We start from the raw sequence: 26,256 nt of genomic DNA, 5'->3' as shown, positions 1-26,256 counted from the left end.
AATCATCCAACACTAACAACAGTTTTTGAAAAATTATGCAGTTTGAAAAGTTTTCAAAATGCAGCATTTTTCATAAATTGTTGTCAATCTTGGATGATATACAGTCTTTAGTAGCAAATGGGATATCAAAACGTAGCTAACTAAATTTCCCAAAGGTCTATATGAATGACTTCATCATAAGACAATTAGATTCAAAATTACGAGCCCTCCAATGAGTGTGGATTTTCACTTTGTGGTATACCTGCATGGTCATACCAAGTTACAAGCAATTGGACACATACATGTATGTGATGTCATGTGACACATGATGAGGTTATGATGACATGAGAAGTTCATGTTCGGCCCAAATCTACAATAGTTGGTTGATGTCTCTGCCAAATCAGATTAATTAAAGTACCCAAATTGCCGGGCAGGGAAAAAAGGTGTTTAAATGCTGTTGACAGGAGTCGGGGGGGGGGGGGGGGGGGAGATCTTACCTGAAACTAACACTGTTTCGAAACAATTGTCTGGAAACAATGGCTGTTTTAGAAAGTAGGCCTACATGAAATCCGAAACATCCAAATAAATCACACCCCCAAAAAAGAAGCTTTTTTGCATCTTTGTGGGAGAGAAAAGTGGACGGGGACGAGAAAACTTGCTGATTTTTTTTTTTGACTGGCCTTGATAATTTGTAAGACATAACTCCTCTATATACATGCATTTATTGCAGCACAAAGACTGCATCTGCAAACTAAGGTCAGATACAGACTTTGTCATTCATCTCTGACACATCCTTGATCAAACTCTTAGTACTTGTACATCCATATGTGGATGATTAACAGTCTCCTTGCATCCATCTAAGACTTGTAAGGTTCAATGCTTGCCAAATTGGCTGATCATTTTCTCTTCATTGCTCGTTTGCCCTCTCCTTTTTTGGGCGGGGCCTTCCCTTTAAGACGAGCAACTCTCCTCATCTCAGCACGGAAATCAGCATGTTCATCCCTGTCAAAGACAAACACCAGGAAAAGCAATCAGGAAAAATATGCAAATAGTGTCTTAAGTTTGACGGTCACTGAAAATGGTAGAGCAGCACCTTTGCAAAGAATAACAATATACCTGTATTTAACCAGTTCAGGCTAGGATTATTTTGACATGACTGGACCAAGGCACAGGTAGCTGACACATATTTTCCAGCCTTAGTCATTGCGTGTTTATCCGTCATCTGTTCCGAATTCCACAAAACCTTTGTGTGTACAAAAACAAGTTGATGACATAATTCACATATGAGGCCTGTTACTCCTTTTCAGAACAATCACAAATGGAGTTCTTTGGGACATAGGCGTCGCGAGGGAGGGGGGGGCGCTTGTTTTGTGCACACACCAAAACAGCAATTTTTTTTGGTTTTTTTCCCTTCTTTTTTCCTTTTTCCCCCTTCTTTTCCCACATCGACTTCAAACCTGGCACACACTTAGACCACCCTATGTGGCCCGTTACCACGAAACCCGGACAAAGTAGCAAAAAACAACAATTGAGGTTTTGGTATTTTCAAATTCTCCACTTATTCAGATTTTCAATGATATGAAGTTTTTATTGTTTATTCTTCCCTATAATCCCATGAAAAGTGATTCTGACCCCAGCATTGCCCGTCCGATAAAAATGTTATTACGAGAAAACCAGCTTTGTGTGCACCGGAAGAAATCTCAACACGCACACAGTGAATGCAATGTACCGCATGATGAGTGCACTCTGCAAGGTCATTTCAAACATTCATTGCAACCACCAAGATCCTATTATTGGATTACCCATCGCGGTAGAATCGCGGTAGAATGGCATCAACGCAGCTTGTGAAATATTGTCCAATTACATAATGTACAAATGGACGCTTTTGCTAATTTATAACACTAAATTCACTTTTACACAGCCCAATATTTTAACACAGTCGAAACAGCTACGTGTTTGTCCACAAACACAATTCTAGTTATAGTTTGAAATTATTCAGATTAATCCATGATCAGCAGATCCATGATCAGCAGGAGGGATCATGCTGGCTATCTTCTCGTGGTGATCTCCGTTACGGCTCAAGCTCACAAGCTCACAAGTCTGCAAAGCTACAGCCAACCAAAGCCAGCAACACAACTCAACCTACGCGATATCGCTAAGGAATGTCAACCATCTCAACCGCCAATCAAGGTTAGATCCATCCAATCTCACCTTATTGGCCAACGAATCCGGGGCGTTCCCCTAAAACGAGACAATGTCTACTACCGAGATTCGTATACTCCAACTTAATGTCGAAGGACTCACCAGAGCCAAACGTGATCTCGTCCGACACCTGGCTGAAAAACATCAAGCCAACATCATACTCCTGCAGGAGACCCACATGCAGGATGAACAAAAGCTCAAAATTGAAGGCTTCAACACTATAGAGTTTATCCCCAGCAAACACCATGGGATTGCCTCATATGCACGCGATGGTATCACTGCCAAGTTGGACCAAAAGTCGACTGCAGACAGCCCAACTGAATGGATAACCATCGTTGCCAATAACCACCAAGTTGTAAACCTCTACAAGCCGCCCCCATCGACGGTCACCCAATGCAACCTGCCTCTGGTTACAGTCCCTGCCATCGTTTGTGGTGACTTCAACAGCCGCAATACAAACTGGGGTTTCCGTGACACCAACCTGAATGGTGATGTCATCGCCAACTGGGCTGAAAGGCTTGATCTCCACCTGCTTTACGCCTCAAAAGACCACCTCACCTTCTTCTCTGGTCGGCACAAGAAGTGGTCGAACCCAGACCTGAGCTTCGTCTCCTCCAATATCTCACAAAACTGCGAACGCATCATTCTTGACAAATTCCCAAGATCCGGACATTGCCCTATCGTTATCGGCACAAAGATCGAAATAAAGATCACCTCCCTCAACAAAAAGAGGTGGAACTTTAGAAGGCTGACTGGAACAAGCTCACATCCTTAACAGACGACCTCACCTTCGACCTCCCAAGCCCATCCGGGAACGCCTCCAAAGTATGCACCGCCTTCACCAATATGCTCTCATCTGCTGCAAAGTCATCCATTCCTCGCGGAAGACGTGGCCAGTATATTCCATGCTGGGATGCTGACTGTGACCGATTACTCAAGGAGTACAACGACGCGAGTGACACCGAGAAAGCAGACAAAGCTGATATACTTATGCATACCCTCGGTGAAAAAAGGCGTACCAGATGGGAAGAGATGGTAACCACCATTGATTTCACCCACTCCAGCCGGAAGGTGTGGACCACGATCAACCGACTCACTGGTCGAGGCAGTAAACCAAAGCCCTGTCCAGTTCCTGCAAACTCAATTGCATCTGTCCTTGTGGACAACGGAAGATGGAAAGACCGCTCAACTGATGCCAAAAACCACAACCGAAGAGTCAATGAGGAAATAAAAGAACTTATCTCCACCCAACGCGCCTCAAGCGACCTGTCAGGGCCAATCTCCAAAGAAGAACTCATGGAAGCCATTCTCTGTCTGAGGAATGGGAAAGCGCTGGGCATAGACCTGGTACACTCTGAGTTTCTGAGACATACAGGACCTCAGGCTGTCGAGTGGCTCCGCCTCTTCCTAACCAACTGTATGGATACACTGTCGATCCCAGCGGTCTGGATAAAAGCGAAAGTTATCGCCGTACTCAAGCCCAAAAAAACTGCTGACGAGGCGAAGAGCTACCACCCCATCTCTCTCTTGTGTATGACTTTCAAAGTAATGGAGAGGGTAATTCTCGCACGCATCAGTGACCTCATAGAACTGAGCCTACCACACGCGCAAGCTGGTTTCCGTAAGGGAAGATCTACCACGGACCAGATCTCACGCCTCGTCAATGATATCGAAGCCGCATTCCAGAGAAAAGAGAAGCTTGGGGCAGTCTTCGTAGACCTCACAGCCGCATATGACACCGTTTGGCATCGCGGCCTGTACCTGAAGCTGCTAAGAACTATACCAGATGTAAAGCTTGTGCAATTCATAATGACTCTGTTGCAGAATCGTACGTTCTTTGTTGAGACCTCCAGTGGCGACCAAAGCAGAAAGCGATGCCTACGGAATGGCCTTCCTCAGGGGTCAGTGCTCGCACCCATCTTATATAACATCTACACTGCCGACCTCCCGAACACCACCTTGGAACAGTATGTCTACGCCGATGACAGCGCCCTAGGTATTACTGGAAAAACCTTTGAGGAAATCCAGCAGCCACTCGAAGATGATCTCTCCACCCTGTGCAGCTACTACCATCACTGGCACCTGAAGCTGAGCGAGTCAAAAACCAGAGATGCCACAAATATATCAATAAAAAGCCTGAAACACTACTAAAAAAGCTGAAACTACCCTTACCCCCTTTTCAAAAATGTGTTTTCTGGATGTTTCAGACCAAATCCAGCACTTTTAATTTGTCACACTTTTTAAAAAAAAAACTGAATTCAGGTTTAAACCTGAAAAGTGGCATCTCTGAAAAACAGTATGCTCCATCTTCCACCTAGCAAACAGACTGGCTAAGAAGGAGCTTACCATCAACCTCAATGGCAGCAAACTTAAATTTGACCCCCAGCCGGTCTACCTTGGCATTACGCTCGACCGCAGCCTAAAGAGAAAGTAGCAGAGAAGACATCAAAGTGAGTGAACATCCTCAAAAAGCTTGTTGGCACCCACTGGGGCGCTAATTTTGCAACCCTCCACACATCTGCTCTTGCCCTGGCATACTCAACCGCAGAGTATGCAGCCCCCGTATGGTCGCAGAGCCGCCACACAAAAGCAATAGACACAGTGCTCAATGACATCCTACGACTTATCTCCGGTACCATGGCACCCACACCAGCAAGCTTACTGCCCATGGTCACAGGCATCCCACCCGCGAGCATAAGACGTGACCACCTGACTCTCAAGCTTTCTCAGAAAGCTAGCACGCCTTGTAGCCTAGTGCCCTACATCTCTGACAACTGCCCTCCATCAACCGCCAGCACTTCGTAACCCGTGCTTGTGAACTAAAGAACGGCCCCTCACTCTCCCCGTCCTGGGTAGCAGACCGATGGAGAGAGCAGTGGGAGATCATGACCACCAGCCTGCACGAGTTCATGCCTGTACCATCAACAAAGCCAGCAGGGCACAACCTCGAGCGCAAGCCCTGGGTTAGGCTCAACCGACTACGGACCGGGTGGGGAAAAACCAACTCGTTCCTCCACCTAGTCGGCACCAGAGCCGACGACACCTGCCCCTGTGGGTCCCCACAGACGACCACGCACATCCTACAAGAGTGTCCAATCTTCAGCCCTCCCAACGGACCTGCCAGCCTGATCGACCTTGACGACACCACACTGGAGTGGTTGAGAACTGACATTCCGGTGTGATACTGCACCTCCAGGAACGAGTTACACGAACGACGAGCAGATTTAGAGTACAAAGCTTGAATTATTCAAATCTTGCAAAAAATAAGACAAGTACAATTTTTAGATGATGAAACAATATGTTGACCATTCTCCACAATTTGCTGGGTTTAATGATGAGAGCATACAAAACAAGTTAGGTGTGTTTACAAACACAAATGCCCCGCAACCGTGACTGTTCCCATGACATAACACCACTCTTTTAACATCAACTTACATGTACCTTGGTCACATGGAACGTTCATTGACAGCATTAGTGTCTTCTGTAGGTTTTATATGAATTAATCCCTAATCCCTATGATCTCAGAATAAATACAAGATTTCTATTGTTTTAGCCACTGTGACCTTGACCCTTGACCTTTCGACCCCCAATGCGATAGGCCTATTTGGATTACCAAGAACGATCCACAAACCAAATTCGAAGTTCACATGTAAAGTATTTCTCAAGTAATCGCGCTGACAAAATTTCTTTTGTTTTAGCCACTGTGACCTTGACCCTTGACCTTTTGGCCCCAAATGCAATAGGCTTCTTAGGATTGCCAAGGACAATCCACAAACCAATTTGAAGTTCATATGTAAAGTATATCTCAAGTGATCACGGTGACAAAATAACTTTTGTTTTTGCCACTGTGACCTTGACCCTTGACCTTTTGGCCCGAAATGCAAAAGGCTTCTTAGGATTACCAAGAACAATCCACAAACCAAATTTGAAGTTCATATGTTAAGTATTTCTCAAGTTATCGCGCTGACAAGATTTGTCCGGACACACACACACACACCCAGACTTACGTTACATACCTTGTGTGGACATTGCTTTGTTTTCGTGTAGTTAAGAAAACTCGGTACAAAAAATAACTTTACTTAAACTGTGAAAACTCTTTTAACCCAATTTTTTTTCTATGATTCCCTATAGTGTTTCTCTTCATTCTGCTACTGATAAACCTAACCCAAAAATGCCTCTAAACCTGTTTTCCAGAAAGGGCAAAACCTTATGTGGACACGGCTTAGTCCACATAAGGTTAACACAACCTGCATTATGTGGACCTCTTTTGTTCACAAGTCCACATAGGGTATGTAACACAAACTCACACCCCCCCACACACCCACCCACCCACACACACACCCACGGAAACCCCCCCCCCCCCACCCACCCACGGAAGGACAAGGCGGAAACAGTATGCCCCTTTGGCTTCGCCGCGGGGCATAAAAACGAGTCAGTACTAAGGGCATTAATAAATTAATTATCTAATTAGGATATCTGACCAACGCATGATGAATTAGAAAAAAGACATTTTATTTCTTTGGAGCTTTTAGTGTAATCCTAAAAAAAAATATATGTTAAATTGTTATGTATGGGACATCGCTCATTAAGAATATGCCTAATTTGCATTATTAATGAGGTGAACAAGTTTTCTTGTGTATTAAAAGGGCACATGATTGACTGTTCATGTCCTTTGAGGTGTGATTTCACACGTAAATTGACATTGAAATTTGAGCTGAATAGAAAATTCTGCAATTTGAGGGGACCTTCTCTTGGAATTGCCAAGATCCAGTGTGAAAGGCAATGTTGTAGACAGTATATGTTTTGTACTACATGCACCCACAGATGTACCTGTAAAGTCCCACAAACTGGAGCCTTCTCATCATCTTGTAGACTTCGGTGTGCGGTGGGTAGTACTCTGTAACCTCTGGTTTGTGTTCTCGTGGTTTCTCTCTCATTAGTTGTACAACTTTCATTGACTGAGAGGTGGTTGGTCTGAAAACATCCCCAAAAATACGGGCACTCAGGCGTGCCATGCGTCGTGCATAGAGAGATGACATGCCGAGGTCCTGTAAGGCTGTACATATTGACAATGACATTTACATTATTTTAATAAATATCATTGCATTACCAAAAATTCATATTCATATTTACATAAAAGATCTAACGCTGTCTGATGTCTGTCTGTCTGACATCTGTGTGTTTCGTTTTTGTTATAACCCTAACCCTGCCAGACGCAACACAGTGCACCAGGTGGAAAAGAACTGGTGCACTTTGATGCATTCAGCTGCCAACACCAGTGCATGAATGGCCAGCTCTGAAACAATGAGAGCTAAGTCCCACTGAACAATGCCACAGTTGTATCTTGCTGCGTGCAGTGACCACGGACTCTGAGGCAGTGTGGCCTTGAGACTTTTCCCCTGATGGATCTTGCTACACTGGGCAGGCTTGTCACTTAGTCAAGTGTTGCATGTTGCTGTGCTTGGCAGGGTTCTAGCAAACATACCCTGGAGGGTTAGGGATAAAGACCTAAAGAAGTGTGGGAAGACACAAAATGCGAGGAAATGCAAGGGTTTATCGAGAGGCTTCACGGTTAGGAGATACAGAAAATGATGATTTCTTCTTTGTTTTTCTCTTTTTTTGCCACATTTGTGTCTTTCAGGCTTTCAATAGTGAAATGGTAGAAAATTATCTCTATGAAAACACACTCCACAAAGCATTGGTTTAGCTAAACATACTGTAACGTTGACAATAACACATTTTTCAAAATTGCTTCACCAAGGATTACCATGCCCACTTGGGTTAACATACAAATTGAGGTCAAAAACATCCAGCAATTGAAGGCGCACTGATCATTCCTCTCGGATTCACAGCAAAGAACGTTGTATGGTGCTAAATCCCTCAAGTTTACTCTAACTCCACCCAGCTAGCAGGTGCCGCGCGAAGCACGGCATCCCACTAGCATGGCTAGTGTAAAAATAATAATAGCTTCTGCATATAGTGTATTATTCAACTTTATAATATGTAACCCATTAATAGATTGTAGTCATTTGATTGGTGGAATTTTGTCACATGACATTCAATCATTTGCCCCATTTCTTTGACCAATATTCTGTTGTATGATATACGTCATACATCATGCAATTTGATTCCATTTACCATGCATTTTGGTTCCATTCATTCCGCTCTTTGCATCAATATTGCTCACGGAGCAAACAGTTTGCTATTGTTATTTTTCTTTATTAATTGGTTTATTATTATGTCTTTTTTTTTGCTGCCAGCAGAGGAATTGTAAAGAACATAAACAATGTGTTAACATTAATAACATAAACTTTACTTTACAAGGGCAGCAAGAGACTAAAATCGTATAAAAACAAGTCAGGTGTGTTTACAAACACAAATGCCCCGCAACCGTGACTGTTTCCATGACATAACACCACTCTAACATCAACTTACATGTACCTTGGTCAAATGGAACGTTCATTGACAGCATTAGTGTCTTCTGTAGGTTTTATATGAATTAATCCCTAATCCCTATGATCTCAGAATAAATACAAGATTTCTATTGTTTTAGCCACTGTGACCTTGACCCTTGACCTTTCGACCCCCAATGCGATAGGCTCCTTAGGATTGCCAAGGACAATCCACAAACCAAATTTGAAGTTCATATGTACAGTATATCTCAAGTTATCACGCTGACAAAATTTCTTTTGTTTTTGCCACTGTGACCTTGACCCTTGACCTTTTGGCCCCAAATGCAAAAGGCTTCTTAGGATTGCCAAGGACAATCCACAAACCAAATTTGAAGTTCATATGTAAAGTATATCTCAAGTTATCGCGTTGACAAAATTTCTATTGTTTCAGCCACTGTGACCTTGACCCTTGACCTTTCGGCCCCAAATGCAATAGGCTTCTTAGGATTACCAAGAACAATACACAAACCAAATTTGAAGTTCATATGTAAAGTATTTCTCAAGTTATCGCGCTGACATTTCTTTTGTTTTAGTCACTGTGATCTTGACCCTTGACCTTTTGGCCCCAAATGCAAAAGGCTTCTTAGAATTGCCAAGGACAATCGACAAACCAAATTTGAAGTTCATATGTTAAGTATTTCTCAAGTTATCGTGCTGACAAAATTTCTATTGTTTCAGCCACTGTGACCTTGACCCTTGACCTTTCGGCCCCATATGCAAAAGGCTTCTTAAGATTACCAAGGACAATCCACAAACCAAATTTGAAGTTCATATGTTAAGAATTTCTCAAGTTATCGCGCTGACAAGATTTGTCCGGACACACACACCCACCCACACATTCGTTTTTTTGCTATGCTTTCGAGGATTGGCTTTGTGTTTTCCTTTGTCCCTGTAATATAACACTCTCCCATAGACTAAGCACACAAACCTGCGTTCGAGGACAATAGGCACCTTCCTTCGAGGATCAATGGCCCCTTTGTGCTCCTTTTGTTGTCTGTCCTCAGGCGTAATGCCATGCAGGAACACCCACACACACACCCACCCACCCACCCACCCAGACTTGTTTCACATACCTAGTGTGGACTTTCCTTTCTTTTCGTGTAGTTAAGGAACACCAGTGGAAAAACTCATTTTTCTCAAACTGTGAAAACTCTTACAACCCAATTTTTTTTCAATGATTCCCTTTAGTGTTTCTCTTCATTCTGCTACAGATAAACCTAACCCAAAAATGCCTCTAAACCTGTTTTCCAGAAATGGGGAAACACTGTGTGGACGTGGGCAAGTCCACACTTCGTCGCTGCTACCTACATTATGTGGACGTCTTTTGTTCGGAAGTCCACACTGCGTATGTAAGACAAGCTCACAAACCCACACACACACCCATACTTGTTTCACATGACTAGTGTGGACTTTCCATTGCTTTCGTGTAGTTAAGAAAAACCAGTGAAAAAAATCATTTTTCTCAAACTGTGAAAACTCTTTCAACCCAATTTTTTTTCTATGATTCCCTTTAGTGTTTCTCTTCATTCTGCTACAGATAAACCTAACCCAAAAATGCCTCTAAACCTGTTTTCCAGAAATGGGGAAACACTGTGTGGACGTGGGGCAAGTCCACACAACGTCGGTGCTACCTACATTATGTGGACGTCTTTTGTTCGGAAGTCCACACTGCGTATGTAAGACAAGCTCACCCACACACCCACCCACGGAAGGACAAGGCGGAAACAGTATGCCCCTTCGGCTTCGCCGCGGGGCATGAAAACAAGTCAGGTGTGTTTACAAACACAAATGCCCCGCAACTGTGACTGTTCCCATGACATAACACCACTCTTTTAACATCAACTTACATGTACCTCAGTCACATGGAACGTTCATTGACAGCATTAGTGTTTTCTGTAAGTTTTATATGAATTAATCCTTATTATCTTAGAATAAATACAAGATTTCTATTGTTTTAGCCATTGTGACCTTGACCCTTGACCTTTCGACCCCCAATGCAATAGGCTTCTTGGGATTGCCAAGGACAATCCACAAACCAAATTTGAAGTTCATATGTAAAGTATTTCTCAAGTTATCGCGCTGACAAAATTTCTTTTGTTTTAGCCACTGTGACCTTGACCCTCGACCTTTCAGCCCCAAATGCAAAAGGCTTCTTAGGATTTCCAAGGACAATCCACAAACCAAATTTGAAGTTCATATGTAAAGTATTTCTCAAGTTATCGCGCTGACAAGAAGATTTATCCGGACACACACACCCACCCATACTTGTTTCACATGACTAGTGTGGACTTTCCATTGCTTTCGTGTAGTTAAGAAAAACCAGTGAAAAAACTAATTTTTCTCAAACTGTGAAAACTCTTTCAACCCAATTTTTTTTCTATGATTCCCTTTAGTGTTTCTCTTCATTCTGCTACAGATAAACCTAACCCAAAAATGCCTCTAAACCTGTTTTCCAGAAATGGGGAAACACTGTGTGGACGTGGGCAAGTCCACACAACGTCGGTGCTACCTACATTATGTGGACGTCTTTTGTTCGGAAGTCCACACTGCGTATGTAAGACAAGCTCACACCCACCCACCCACATACACAAATTCTTGTTCCGTAATTGTGGGGACTTACACTCGTTGCCACGAGGTATTTGTGGGGACCGAAAATGCTATGGGGACAGCAGAAAGTCCCCATAACTCAGTCCTAATTTGCCTAACAATAAAAAACTTCCCCATAACGTGGTGTATACCTACCCACGCACCTGTGTTTTACTATACATCAAGATTTTTTTACATTCATCAAGAGTAAAGACTATTTAACAGGTCCATGTAAAGATAATTTATACTGTTCACAAAAGATATGAATTCATTACAACAGTACGACCAATACAAACCAAAATTTGAAGAGGAAAAAAAAGAGTTCTAGCGCCCAGTTACTGTTTCTAGCATCGGATCAGTTTACCTTCGCCAACTAAAATATCGTGTGAATGTAAATTACCAGGAACAACAAACGTCAATGATAACAGCCAATCACAGAACATTTCCAGCAAAATGACATTTTGCATCTGTTTGCCATCGGCGGCTAATGGCCACTGCCCGAATGATATTGTTCAAAATTACCAAAAAATAATACTTTTTGAATTATTACGCTTTAATACCCGAATTAAGAGACGTCTGAACTTCTGGTTGCTGCAGTCATTTTGGAATGATACAAAACAACCTTCACTCTAACTTGGCAAAAACTTATTAAAAGAGGGGTCATAAGTTCACTATCGTCAATGCCTGGGAATACCGAACTGCAACTACATGTAATAGGCACTGCACACGAACCACCATGCATCGACCTGTGCATCAGTCACAACAATGCACAAAACTGTTTCTATGTTGTCGCACGGTAGGGTTTAGCTGATCAAAAGTGTCACCAAGTTTGGTGGCAATTGAAGTCAGACTTTTCATATTACAGCACTAAACAGTTAACATAACCAAAATCAACAATGACCTCATTTGACCCCTAGACAACCTTTAACCTCTAATGTCTCAAGTCATCTGAAGTTCCCCTACCCAAATATAATTGTCACCAAGTTTGGTTGAGATTGAAGTCTGCTTTTTCATATTACAGTAACAAAACAAAACTAGAGGTTCGCGTTTGTTTTACAAACGCAGAGTGGTCGGGTAGACAACCATTTTATTAGAGATTGTCCAATTAAGTTATGAATATGTTTATGTCAGAAAAAAAGGACCAAGAACTTCAACATTTCCAGTACCAATTATTTTGTACAAAAAGATTGCATCTTTTAAGGTATGATACATTTCAGTAAACAGTTGGGTACACGTACAAGTTATTTCCGGTTTGATGGCGTCATCAGTCAAAAAAGGGAAGGGAGGACACTTGTTTATTATTTAGTAAAATAACGCATGGAAATATGGCAATTTAGTGCATGTAATACTAACAGATAACTTCCAGTTTGATGACGTCACAGTTTTGGAAGCAAAAGGTCAATATTAAGTGTAACAGATGTCATTTTTTTGGGGGGGGGGGGAAACAAAGTCATGAGACAGGGATCAAATGATGGATTTAAATTCAAAATAAAATGATCATTGTTGAATTCTCCCTACAGTAACTTCCGGTCTGATGATGTCATGATTATGAAACCTTGCAAATTCATTTGTGGTTGCATAAGGGGATATACAGTCGGCTCCCGTTATAACGAGGTCCGATGGACTTTCACAATACTGTCGTTATAGCCGGAACCTCGCTAAAACCGGAGCGCAGTTTTCCCCATTCGTTGTGCACAAGGTACGGTACATGTGCGTGCGTGTTTTAATCGTGTAACGCACGTCCGTAGACATGAAAAGATGGTCATTTGTTGGTATGTACGTATGTTAAAAATGTATATTAAATATTTAACTGATGGTGATGAATAAATGAAATAAATAAAATACCTTTGAGGGAACATTGTTCAATAATTGAGGACCTGAATCCGGAGGAAAAGGCATCATCGCTGAGAAGAATCAGGCAAGTAGGTCACTCGCACAAATCGTGCCGAGTGACATTTTGCTTTCATTTTGCATTTGCTGGAATCGGGCAAGAGAGGGCGCCAATACATGCATTACTTCCGGGTTTTAATGACTCCTGATCCTTATATGCTTTTTGGTTGTTGACTTTTTGGAACAGTTGGGTATTATTGTTTCTGAAGGGATTCTTTGAAATTGTAATTATTTCGGTTAACTATAGCGCACATTCGTGCCAAGTGACATTTTGCTTTCGTTTTGCATTTGCTGGAATCGGGCAAGAGAGGGCGCTAATATTACTTCCGGGTTGAAGTGTCTAAATGTGTAATTTCGCAGCAATTGGTGATTATTATTTGTCGGGAGGGATTCTTTTAAGATAATAATAATAAATAAACAAAAGTAATAATTTTGGATTAAACTTTGTACAATGTATATGTGGTGGGGCGTTTGAAGATCTTGGAAACCTGTTTTCATTGGGATTGTTTTTTCGGCGGGGCCGGAGGGGTTCTTAATTTGTTTAAGATTTTTATTTTTTTATTCTTCGGATTCTTTTTTGGGGGTGGGAAACACGGTATGTTTTAAACTTTATTTTTTGAAGACAGACTGAATTATCTCTGTTTGGAAGTTGTGGTGGCTCTGAAAAGAGCCGTTTGTTTTGTGATGCTGTGTTCTTTACTTCGTATTTTTTTTTTATAGCCACAAGCCATCAATAGGGAGCAATTACGCACCCGATGTTCGGGCGGTAGTACTAAAGGCTATTCCTTACAATTTTAACACTTAACTCCTGAGCGCCCCCATTGTTAGTTTGTAATAATATAGAAACGTGGTACCGCAGTCGTAAGCAAACTTCAAACCTGGTCACGCTAAGGGAAACCGCAGCGGGGGATTAGCGACTAGACCAGCGGTCCACTGCGCCGATTATCACAGTCCCATTGAATTTATTTATAAAGATCGGCGAGATGAAATAACGTTGGGTTGAAGTCTTTACAAAGGTACATTGATGGGTGAAGCTTAAGTGTGTTGCTTGAATTGGAAGACGGGAGCATGATACCCGTTTCGGGACAAAAGCTCTGTCGTTGACAAGCTGCAATGCCTGTAGTTTTGAAAAGATGTCGTTGTAAATGGGTTGAGAACAATGCTTTTCCTCGCATTGGGCCAGCCAAAATCGTCGTAATAGCCGAAGTCTTGTTATGTCCGTGCACGTAATAACCAAATATTTCCCCATAGTAATGTACACAAATTGATCGGGACTGGGAGAATGTGCTCGTTACATCCGGGTTATCGTTATGACCGAGCTCGTTATAATGGGAGTCGACTGTATAGGGGCAGTTATCATAAAAATTTGATTAAGGGCTGTAACATTTTAAAAGATTAAACGGTTTTCGATGTGCCGCTAGAGGGCGCCTTTTAGTGGGATGACGTCAAAAGTATGTTTTTGTGATTGGCATTCCTCACTTAACACTTCCATAATATATTTGTCTGTAGTAAAATGCTTCCGTTTTAGAGTAAGATTTAGTTTTTATTGCACTTCCGGTAACACCAGAAGCAGTTTTGTGCCCGGGAATAAGAAATGTTGCTCTAGGTACCGTCTACAACCTCACGAAAAAACAAACACTTTAAAAGATTAAACGGTTTTCGATGTGCCGCTAGAGGGCGCCTTTTAGTGGGATGACGTCAAAAGTATGTTTTTGTGATTGGCATTCCTCACTTAACACTTCCATAATATATTTGTCTGTAGTAAAATGCTTCCGTTTTAGAGTAAGATTTAGTTTTTATTGCACTTCCGGTAACACCAGAAGCAGTTTTGTGCCCGGGAATAAGAAATGTTGCTCTAGGTACCGTCTACAACCTCACGAAAAAACAAACACGATACTCTATTTAGTTCAAGAGATATAGGTAAAATTATTTTGTCAAATCATGCAATCAAATCGCTTGTAATTCGATACCTGATGACGTCATGATGACGTTACAACACTTATAACATCTTCGTAACATGGTAAAAGTTCACACTAGGTTTTATGATCAAAAATGGTAAACTGTTCGGAAGAAATTGTGCTTAGTTTCGATTTCAGGCTAATGTCTTCATTTTGAATTCACCTAAATTTGACCTTCCGGTAGACCCGGAAGTAAAGGTCAAGCGAGTTTACGTACACAACAAAAAATGTTGATCAATTCATGGTCTATCTCATTACAAGGTTGGAGCATAATTGATCATTTTGTTGAAGAGTTATAGATGAAAGAAGATCGTCATTTTTTCAACGAAAATCACTTGTAATTTGACACTTGATGACGTCATCATGACGTCAGTGTAATATGCACTACTCGGAATGAGGGTCAATATATGCTAATAGTTACAAGTTCATATCATATACCGTTTAGGAGAAAACACGCGGAAACATGCTGTACGGAAAAAAAAAAAAAAAAAGAAAGAAAGAAAGATTAGTCGCAACAAATCCAAAGAGTGGTCGGGTTGTGCCCGACCACTCAAAAAAACCTAACCGAAATGGAACACACAGACAGACACACGTTTGTTTATGGTGTAAATCAAGGATTTTCTTTTGTTCCTCTTCCCTTTTCCTTTGTTTAAACCCTGAACTTTTTTTTGCACCAGCTCTCATTGATTTTGTACATGTTTTCTAATCGAGGTTGTCCTCGATTCGGTTCTTGTCCTGGATTCACTGATGATGTTGCAGCTGTGTGTCCTCGATTTAAACCATAAACAAATGCACACGGATACAGAATACAGGACTGCATGGTAAGATTCCCCAAAACTTTGTTTAGGCGTAAGCACCGTCGACATCAGAATTTTCCATTTCGATATATCGGAAATCCAATATCGAGAATATTTGATATATCGATTATCCCATGTGAAAGTTAAAGACCATTAAGATGACACTTTGAAATAAAAAAGAAATCTGAAGTCCCAATTTTCCACAGCTTTCTCTGGTATGGGCGGCCATTAGGGCAAAAAAGACAATCACAAAATTAAAGTTAAGCAAAAATATTCGTGTTAAATGTACATTCATAAATACCTAAGACAGTTTAGGCATTCCTATTGGTCGAGAGCCCATCACGTGTCCGGTCTTAAACGGATGATAAAGACATGGCTAGCTGGTCTTAAACACTTTTCCAGTGTCACATGAAATTTGGACTCCCATAAAATCCGGTGCCTTTTAACACTTCATTGGTTGAACATTCAAATTCCCCACGTATGCATGCGCAATGTACTACCAGTGAATCATTATTTCATAGTCCGATATTCACACTACACAAGCCAAGCTGCGTTTTGCGTGACATCCCGTACGCGCGACCATGGAGGTGGAATGCGCGACGCACACGCAATTGTGGAGGGGCATTCCTTTTTATAGTCAGAGGGGGGTTTCGTAAACATGAATTAAAATTGTTGAACAAAATGGTTAACAAGGCCTAGTTTTTGACTTGTTTTGATTTTTGGACCGCAAAAGATTTGGTTTTTTGACCAAAAAGGTATTTATGAATGGGAATAAATATGTGTTCCGTCGGTATTAAACACTCTGTTTAAAACCAGTGTGAGCCTGGATGGGTGATAATTACCCTCGGCTTCACCTCGGGTAATTATTAAACAGAGTGTTATAATACCTCCGAAAACACACATTTATTCCCTTAATAAAACGCAAAATAAACTTAACCCAAAATTACTGTCAGCCTCAAGATGAATGTAAACCCCAAAATGATTGGTCAATTCGAATGCAGCGTTTTGTAATACAACAACAGCCGGGAGCGCATTCGCGTAACATGATACCGAGCGCCGCGCGCCGTGACATTTTTTTTTTGAAATCCATGTCTATGACGCGCAACGGGTGAATGACCGAAGACCCGATATAGAAAGCGCCTGCTGATTGGTCAAAATCTAGGAAATCACGAGGCGGGGTCTTGCCTAATTAATCAGCAAATCTGTTCGCGCATAATATTTGCCGTGGTCTATTACATAGACTACATGTATCTCCGGTGTAGGCGACCCAAGGTTTGTTTTGCGTACATTTGTGGTTTTTTGGTTTTTAATTCACTTAAATGATGTGATTTCTACATAATATGCTGTCCCACCTGTTGTTTTTGTGACGGGTGAAAACAGAGGATATTTTTTTGGGGTGCTTTTTCCGAACTTCATCAGTCACCATATGTTTAATTATTTTCTATATTCACTCTTTTACTAACGATGGTAAAGAATAAACTACAAATTGTGGTTGTGAACAACCACAGAGCTGTTCCCAATATTGATTGTCTTTTGGACCGTAAACAAAATGATTTAATGATTTTTCAAAAAGAAATGTCCCGTCAAATTTCTAATTCATTAGAAAGGCTAACTAGGGTATAAAATAAACACTTCCGGTAACACCAGAAGTAGGGTTCACATGACCTTGACATACTAATTTTCATTTATAACACTTCCCAGTCTGTACACCTGCCAGGTTTGAGGTCAATCAGTTAAATACTTCTATAGTTATAAGACTGTAAAGATTGCCTCATTAAATATTCATGACGTCATAACATGATAATAATAATTAAGTGCACAGTAATAATAATGCAATATAATTATCTGTCAATATAGATTTGTATTAATGTGAAGTTTCAACCCAATCAGATTAATAATTCATGAGATATGATATAGGAGTCTAAAATTACCACTTCCCGTAAAACCGGAAGTGAAGGTCACGTGACCTTGACAAATCAATTTTCATCTACATGTATAACACTTCCCTGCCTGTATACCTACCAAATTTGAGATCAATCAGTCAAATAGTTCTATAGTTATAAGGCTGTGAAAATTGAATCTATAAATAGATGTCAAGTGACCCCCGATGACGTCACGATGACGAAAAGTTTCGGCACACATCTTCAGATGATGGTTAATGACTATGCTGAGTTTAAAGTTGATCAGATTTAAAATAATTCCCAAAGTGGCTTGTAGAATAAAAACGTGTACAAGACCTATGGGAAAAGTGGAAAAAGAAACTAGAAGTAGAACTGTATGTCTGTCGAAACAGAACACAGGGCTTTTTCACTTTCTGGAACCACGTGAGTGTAGCGAGCATAGGGCCGGCCCTATGAAGAACGCGAAGTGCTTGTTATTGTATGAACATATACGTACTGCCACTATTTGCGGTACTAAAAACTGCCAATGAAAGAATGAAAACGTCTTGCAGCACCTCTATCTTATTGGTGAGTTGTTCAACAAGGGAAATTTATATTCATGAGTTGACAATGTGGCGCTTGGTCGGTCCGCGCCCTCACGACCATGTGCGTGTGTGGTGTATGGGAAGCAGGCGATGCCGAATCTGGTCAATGTATACACGCACACACTTGCGGTTTATGCTTGGTATTTTTTGCCAACACCGCGTCAACTGTGTGAACAATTTGACAAGCTGGGAACTTGGCACTGTTGAGGCAAATGTTTACGCTATCATTTAATGGGCAATTCAAGATTATATCTGTACGGATTGATTTATTAGCAATTTTTGAAAAAGGAAAGGTCTTTTCAACGGAACTTCCGGTCTGATGACATCATATGCCTAAAACTTCACACTGTCTTAAGTGGGTCAAGGTCATCATATACACCAATATTTAGGCGATTCCGACAAACTTCGCCACAGACATCTATTCAAAATACATTTTTGCAAATTTTCAACCTTTTGCTAGGGGGCGCTCGAAGATTGCATGACCTCATCGGTAGATGATTTGAAGAATACTATCAGCCAAGAGACTAACACCGTTGAAAGCAAGTTCATATCTATTACCACTTTTAAATAATAAGCCACTTCCGGTTTTGGCCTTTTTCGACCGGAAACAAGGGTCACGTGATTGCACGCACACTGAATGAAATAAAGACATCAACCTACTCTACCACTTGCCGGCAACAGAATGCTGCGGATGCGTACGGTTGATTTCTTATGCATTTTTAAATATTAGAAGTGTCACAATTTAATTGCCTATAAATAAACACCGGATGACATCATCATGACATCATCATTACACAATGTTGTTTGAATTAGGGTCTTTGCTTGGACAAAGAGTGGTGTAAATGAATTACTGGCAAAGAGTCGAAAATGCCCTCTGAAAATCAACATTTTTTTTTAAATTTCTGTGTACAAAGTCTATGGGAAAAATTATATATTCAAAATTCTATAATAAATTGCGTGATGACGTCAGCATGACGAAAAGTTTTGGCATACATCTTCAGATGATGGTTAATAACTATTCTGAGTTTAAAGTTGACCAAAGTGGCTTGTAGAATAAAAATAGGTTTAATATATAATATAATTTATAAATAATTTAATATAATTCTTTTGAAATTTTGGAGCTTTAAGCCATATCTCACGAACGCAACATGCAAAATTCAAAAATCCTTTTGTAGTTGGTTTGTCAGGTAATAGGTATATGCACAATTTTTTTTTAAATGTGTGACGTCACGATGACGTCATCAAAAACGCGATTTTCCCAAACGCATATAATAGAAGTTCCCTTCGTCATGAAACTTTGTGGATAGTTAGATAATGTCACAAGTATGCAACATTTGAAATGATGCCACCCTGACGTGATCAGTTGATTCCGCTTACAAAATTTTACATTTTCTTTCATGGGATTGACGTCAAACGTGGTGCAAATCTAGACCACAATGAAAACATGTGCATTGACAAGTGTGACGTGGATCATGTTAAAATGTGTATATTTTCAAGTCCAATATGTGGAGAAGTTGGTCCTGTAACTACGGTATGTTCTTGCATATGGACACATACAAAAAAAGAAATACGGAAAAGCCCTATGTTCTGTTCATGGAACAGACATAGCTCTAGTTGGGTTTATATTCGTCGCGGGACTTGCAGTAATTTTGGGGTTTGCATTAGTCGCAGGGCTTACAGTAATTTTGGGTTTATTTTATTTTGTTTTATTGTACATTTAACATGTTTAACACGAATGTTTTATTTGTTATATTGTATTTTTTATTGTTTACTTTTCAATTTTGTATTGGGTTTCTTTATTTTGTTGTCCTACATTTTCATTGTTAATTGAATGTTATTGATTATTTTTTTTTGCATTTTATTTTATTTTATTTTTGCTTAACTTTAATTTTGTGATTGTCTCTTTTGCCCTAATGGCCGCCCATACTCTGGAGCATATTGCTCAAACTTTTTAAAACAAAGCTAAGTGTTAAATCCAGAACGGGTGGTTTCTTTTGAGCTTTTACATTGGGGGAGACTGCAAATTCCAGCAAATGAAGAGCACAAAGCTGCACCATTTTTTTTTTTGGAAAAATGTGTTTTTAGAGCACATTTTGGATGCACACGTCGTGCAGAACTAAGTTCAAAAATCCAGATATCCGCTGCATAGTTTGCCCCTAAACTCCGTACTGTACTTCCTAACATACTCACGTATAATGCACCAAACAAGTACAGGTGGATTCGGTCCCAATGATGACAAAAATCTGTGTTCTGTACTGAGCAACATGGAGAAGTTACACATTCATGAAGATCGCTTGCGATTGACAGGGTTTGCATCAGACAGGCCAATCACAGTTCGTCTGGTTCCCTGACCCCATTGTCTTACAGTACACTTAAACTAATCAACAGCCTAATGTTTAAACTGGATCTTCGACCAAAATATTTCCCTTTCTTTAATGTACACGCATGAAAGGCACCGCATCTGGTTATGGCGGTATCATATCGGAAAAAAAAATTGCGTGTGGGATCAGAACAGCCAGCCAATCACAGTGCGGGCGTCTTGATGATGTATGCTCAATCGAGGCGTGCGGCACTGTGATTGGCTGGCTTTTTTTATATACCAAGAGTGGTGCCCTTCACGTGTGTACGTTAAAGAAAGGGAAATATTTTGGTCGGAGAACCAGACTACTTATACTTGGCTAGTACTATACTATAGCTGCCTCGACCTCGTCCCCAGTGCTCACTTTATTTCCAACCACGTTTCCAATAGTAAGCCCTGGATAGGAAACTTTCTTCCTGTATCCTGATTCGATACCGCAATTGGCTAGTAATGGATTTTTATCGTGTACTTGGTGCTATTATTCACAACGTGCAGTACGTGTTTTTGCTATCATTTGTCCACGACTTCTCGAAAATACTAATTTCCTTTCCAATTTGCTCATATTCTTATGAAATATGATACTGCATGTTGTCTCGATAAAATCGTAACAGTTTTTGTAACTCACGCCGCGCTCGCACTGCAACGAAATTACTCTGTTTTTACCCCAGACACCGCATACAGAAACAAACGCTATTGTAACGCATATCCAGGCACCAGACTATTCCTCATTTGCATACGTGTTCAAAAATCTTGCACATGCAAATGATCCAATACCAGGGTGAGAGAGCAGGTAGTGATGGGCGCATACTGTTTGACACCCTGGGGTCGACGTTGTAGCTGCCTGTCATGAACTGCTACGGTTGACCATGGGTGGACAAATCAATTTTTAATAAGAGACAAATTTCACAAGAAGGAAGCACGGGGAACTCTAGATTCAGTAACTCGAGCTCCAATGCTCATCGCATTATGCGATGAACATTCACTTACATGTACCATGGCCTTATTTTATCGATACTTTCAGTTTGAAATGGTTGATTGGCTTGTTGAGAAATCAAGATTTCCTGATTTTCTTCTGTGCATGTCCAGACAAACACATTTAACAGCTAGCCGTGAGTGGGTCTGTATATCGGTCTGACTGGGCCTGGGCCAATTACACACAATGAACCATTTGCCGTATGGCCATATTCGGAAATGCGAGTACTCGCACTCGTACTCGGAAGTACAAGTACTTGTACTCGGAAGTACAAGTACTCGTAATCGGAGACCTGTTCTTGTACTCGGAAGTACAAGTACTCGTACTCGTATTCGGCAACCTAAGTACTCGGCAGTACTCGGTACTCGGAAAAAAGTACTCGACTACAACACTGCCCAGCATATGCAGAGTGAGTGTGGTGTTGTAAAGTCCTCACGTAAAACACTCAAATTTATCACACGCATGTCATTTCACCAGTATTTTTAAGTACTTAGGCGAAATAAAAATTAAAACATATCTAACACCCCCCCCCCGCTTCTTTTTTGGAGGCCGCCTCCCCCTTTTTTTATATTTAAACCGCAAAAAAATGATAAATTTTCAGCAGTGATATCATTTTGGCCCCTTTATCTGTTGCATCTAGCCCATGTAAAGCTGTAATGTCATTTCCTGAGTCCAATGGCGGCCATTTAAAAAAGAAGTGGCGGCCACCTTAAAAAATAGCCCAATAGGGCGGCCATTTTGGAGTGGAAAAAAAGGAGTTTCAAAAAGGCAGGACGCTAAACATGTTTTTTTTTTTATTTCGCCATACTTATGAAGCTTCCTGTGAATTCACGCGAGTGTAGGTTCTTGCATTTCCAAGAAATTTGAGGGAAAAAAAAAATACCTGGACACGACAACAAATGTATGAGAGACTAAACTTTTGATTTTCTGAGGTCACGCATGGTAGGCTGGTACTCCGAGTCATGCACACGCGAAATGGTAGGAGCCGTCCGGGTCTGGGTACCTGTACAATCTCGTGCGCCCAGTGTTTCTACGAAACTCTAGAGCGTGGTTATGTATAGCCATGTTCACGGGTCTAATGCAGAGTCTACTCCAGTGTGGGCCATAGACTAGGGTTACCATTAAGCCACCTTGAGTAACTCCAGCTGACATGCTTATCAGGAATTCACATCTGATGAGCATGTCAGCTAGCTGGAATTACTCTAGTTCCATAAATGGGCCCGGTTCCTCTTAAGGGAACAAATTCCACTTTTAAATGAATTGACCTACCAAACTAGTACACGAAAATAAAGATGGCGATCACCGCAAGATGTTAGTGATGTACAGTGAACGCACAAGGTGTGATGAATCGCACGGCACCAACCGTGAACCGTGTACGAAAATCCAAATTTCTACCCCAAGAGTAAGACATTGTTCAAAAATAAAAATTGGTATTTATACGCCTGTGCGCAAAATAGTCCAAATTTCAAAAAGAGAAAAAAATGTAAATGATTTTGAAACTTTTGTCTGCAGTGCAATGGCTCGAACTCACGCACGGACCGAAAATCTTTGACCCAGCACAGAATACGATACGTCACACAAAATCGATTAACGCGCGTACGTGTAGTTGGGTCGTAAGTGCACGCGCTTTCAGGAACTAGGCAAAAGCATACAGTCATACAGTCAGTTGGCAAATTTTCAAAAATTAGAGACTTTACAACTAATTTTGATTCAACAAACATTCGATGGAAGAGCTGTGCCCTTACATGTTCCTTTTCAAAATGCACATCGTCCAAAAAAAAATTATTGGAGACTTATCTAAAAGAGGTAGGTTTTTATTTGAAGCTATCCAGAACTAGGAAAAATCCGGAACAAGGAAAAACGGCTGCAGGCCTAGGCCTAGGTGACCGTAAGGTCATGACTCAATTCTGCTAAATGTGCTTCAAAAATCTGCCAAATTCCCCAGTACCCGAAATATAGTCATGTTCCCTAACGTGGCGCACTTCGAAGCCTACCTGACTTTCCTCGTGTATTGTGGATGTACCCTAACGTGGCGCGGCCCCTAACGTGGCGCACTTTGATTTTTCGCCTGTAGCGCCTAGCTAGAGCAACAGTTTTAACATCAAGTTATAAACACTCCTGTTCATAAATCGCGAGTTTATTTACCCGCTACAAAGTTAAAAGAAAAAAATATTTTGGCGTGATTTTCCGATTTTATTTTCAAGTGCAAAGTGAACCCTTTGAAAATGCCCCGAAAAATAAGAAAATAATTTTCTGACAAACATCTGGCTGGGTATGTAAGTAAAATTCAGTCTCTGTGGAAGCATCGGGCGTCTGGCCGTACTACAGAGCTTGCGATAGTACTGTACGGCCAGACGCAGTCGGGCTAGCCTAGCATGTGAATGAATATGAGCATGTCAGCTGGAGTTACTCAAGCTAAATTTTGGCAGCTTCTGGACATCGTTTTTTTTCGTGGCATGCATATGATACATACAGGGACTTGTAACTTGTCTAGCCTAAACAAAGCACTTCTCAGACTAGTTCCCAGTCCTCCGTTATTACAAAACTTCCCATAGTGGGCAGAAAAAAAGCAATAATAACAGGTTTAATTTGATTCAAATAATCGTAGTTATACGAGTACCGAAGCATAGAACATTTTCTTTCCTCTTTATATAAATTGTTTCCCTTTTCATGCTTTTAACCGCTATACATTTCATTTAGCTGGAGTTACCCAGCCCTGAGTTTTATCATTGGGTTGTCTATAAGGGCTGGAGCGAATTTTTCTCGTAACTTGTAGTATTTGCAAAAAAATTTGGAAAATGTTCAATTTTGTCCCCGTTACACACTAATTGCAACTGCAACTCACCCCAAACTTGCCTGGAATAACCATTACACAGGTCCTTGAAGTAAAAAACGATCCACGATGAAGATTCAGCCTACAATTGCAGTGAAAACAGGAGGAATAACCGCTAACCTGACAACCTTTCAGGCATGGCCAGGACTGCTATTGGTTTGTGCACAAAAAAAATTGTGTACAATGAATGGCAGTCGATTAACAGGCACAGAGAGCGATCGCTGTCAACTACTCGTTTTGCCGGCTGCGCTGGCGTTGGCGCGTGACGTCACGCGGAAGCGTAACACCCGATGACTGTTTCATGCACTATTGGTTGCGGTTCCAGTACCAAAGCTGTGATGCGAGTGGTAAACCTTATACTAGTGCATGAAACAGTCATCGGGTGTTACGCTTCCGCGTGACGTCACGCGCCAACGCCAGCGCAGCCGGCAAAAACGAGTAGTTGACAGCGATCGCTCTCTGTGCCTGTTAATCGACCGCCATTCATTGTACACAATTTTTTTTGTGCACAAACCAATAGCAGTCCTGGCCATGCCTGAAAGGTTGTCAGGTTAGCGGTTATTCCTCCTGTTTTCACTGCAATTGTAGGCTGAATCTTCATCGTGGATCGTTTTTTACTTCAAGGACCTGTGTAATGGTTATTCCAGGCAAGTTTGGGGTGAGTTGCAGTTGCAATTAGTGTGTAACGGGGACAAAATTGAACATTTTCCAAATTTTTTTGCAAATACTACAAGTTACGAGAAAAATTCGCTCCAGCCCTTATAGACAACCCAATGATAAAACTCAGGGCTGGGTAACTCCAGCTACATTTCATTTAACATAATTATGTTGTGTAATGTTTGTTAAGATTGGGCAAAATTCATAAATTGTGCATGTGATATTCCCACCCAATCTTAAGAATGAGCACTCATTCTTAAGAACGCGTGCTCGTTCTTAAGAATGGGCGCTCATTCTTAAGAATGCGCGCACATTCTTAAGATTGCGTGATTTTCAAGAATGGGGCACAACATCCCTAATGCAAATTTTGCAACGCTTACGCCTTTAAAATGACGTACCTTCTCTCAGATCGTATCCTTTGATGCACGAACTTTCACCAGCAGTCGAAAATATGTGGAAAGTGAAGGTTTTTACCATAAGGGGGAAAAATGAAAAACTCTGCTTTTTTACAGCTAATTAAGTACAAAATGCAGGCAGATGCTTTCCGGTGCGGGTTGATTGAAGGGATGAAGGATAGCATGCAGTCTGTGTGTGATAGCGCCCTCTATCAGCGATTGTTTGTGATATCGTCATTCGCTCGTAACCCCGGCCCGGCCCCACGCGTCCAGGCCTGCTGCAAATAACAAACAGGACGCTGGGGATACTCTGCTGAGCTTCACAGAATCTTGTGAAGGAAGTGGCCTATGACCTATGTATAAAGCATCTGGCTGCAGCTGTTCAAGACCGCAGTTAGACAATGTGCGCAAATGCTATCCGAAAATTCTCATAGAATTGCGCGCATTCCATACCGGATGTGATTTCTGTTTCATTGCGGACCATGCGGACAACATTTTGAGCGTCGCATAATGCAATCCGACCGTTCGTGATTCAAAACGGAGCCTGAGCGAGTGATGGGAATTGTAAATTTACAACACAGATAAGTTTTACAAACTTCCTACATTATTACGCTTTTCAACAAGAAAAAAAAACATCTGTAAACTGATAAAGAGTAATGAATCAGTCTTAACGGCCGTTTTAAACCTTGC

General features: G+C 41.2%; 1 protein-coding gene across 1 annotated transcript; it reads right to left on the bottom strand.

Moving 5' to 3' along the window:
* LOC119741712 (28S ribosomal protein S33, mitochondrial-like) lies at positions 1–25,834 on the bottom strand. Its single transcript, XM_038217581.1, has 3 exons — positions 25,570–25,834; positions 7,012–7,237; positions 1–981 (listed from the first exon to the last, which is right to left on the bottom strand). The coding sequence occupies exons 1-3, from the start codon at positions 25,646–25,648 to the stop codon at positions 876–878; spliced, it is 411 nt and encodes a 136-aa protein (XP_038073509.1). The 5' UTR covers positions 25,649–25,834; the 3' UTR covers positions 1–875.
* Positions 25,835–26,256: the final 422 nt, after the last annotated feature.

Source organism: Patiria miniata, unplaced genomic scaffold (genome assembly GCF_015706575.1).
Source record: "Patiria miniata isolate m_02_andy unplaced genomic scaffold, ASM1570657v1 HiC_scaffold_11, whole genome shotgun sequence".
In the NCBI taxonomy this organism is placed as follows: domain Eukaryota; kingdom Metazoa; phylum Echinodermata; class Asteroidea; order Valvatida; family Asterinidae; genus Patiria; species Patiria miniata.
The sequence above is the reverse complement of the archived record's forward strand: the minus strand, read 5'-3'. Positions and strand labels throughout refer to the sequence as shown.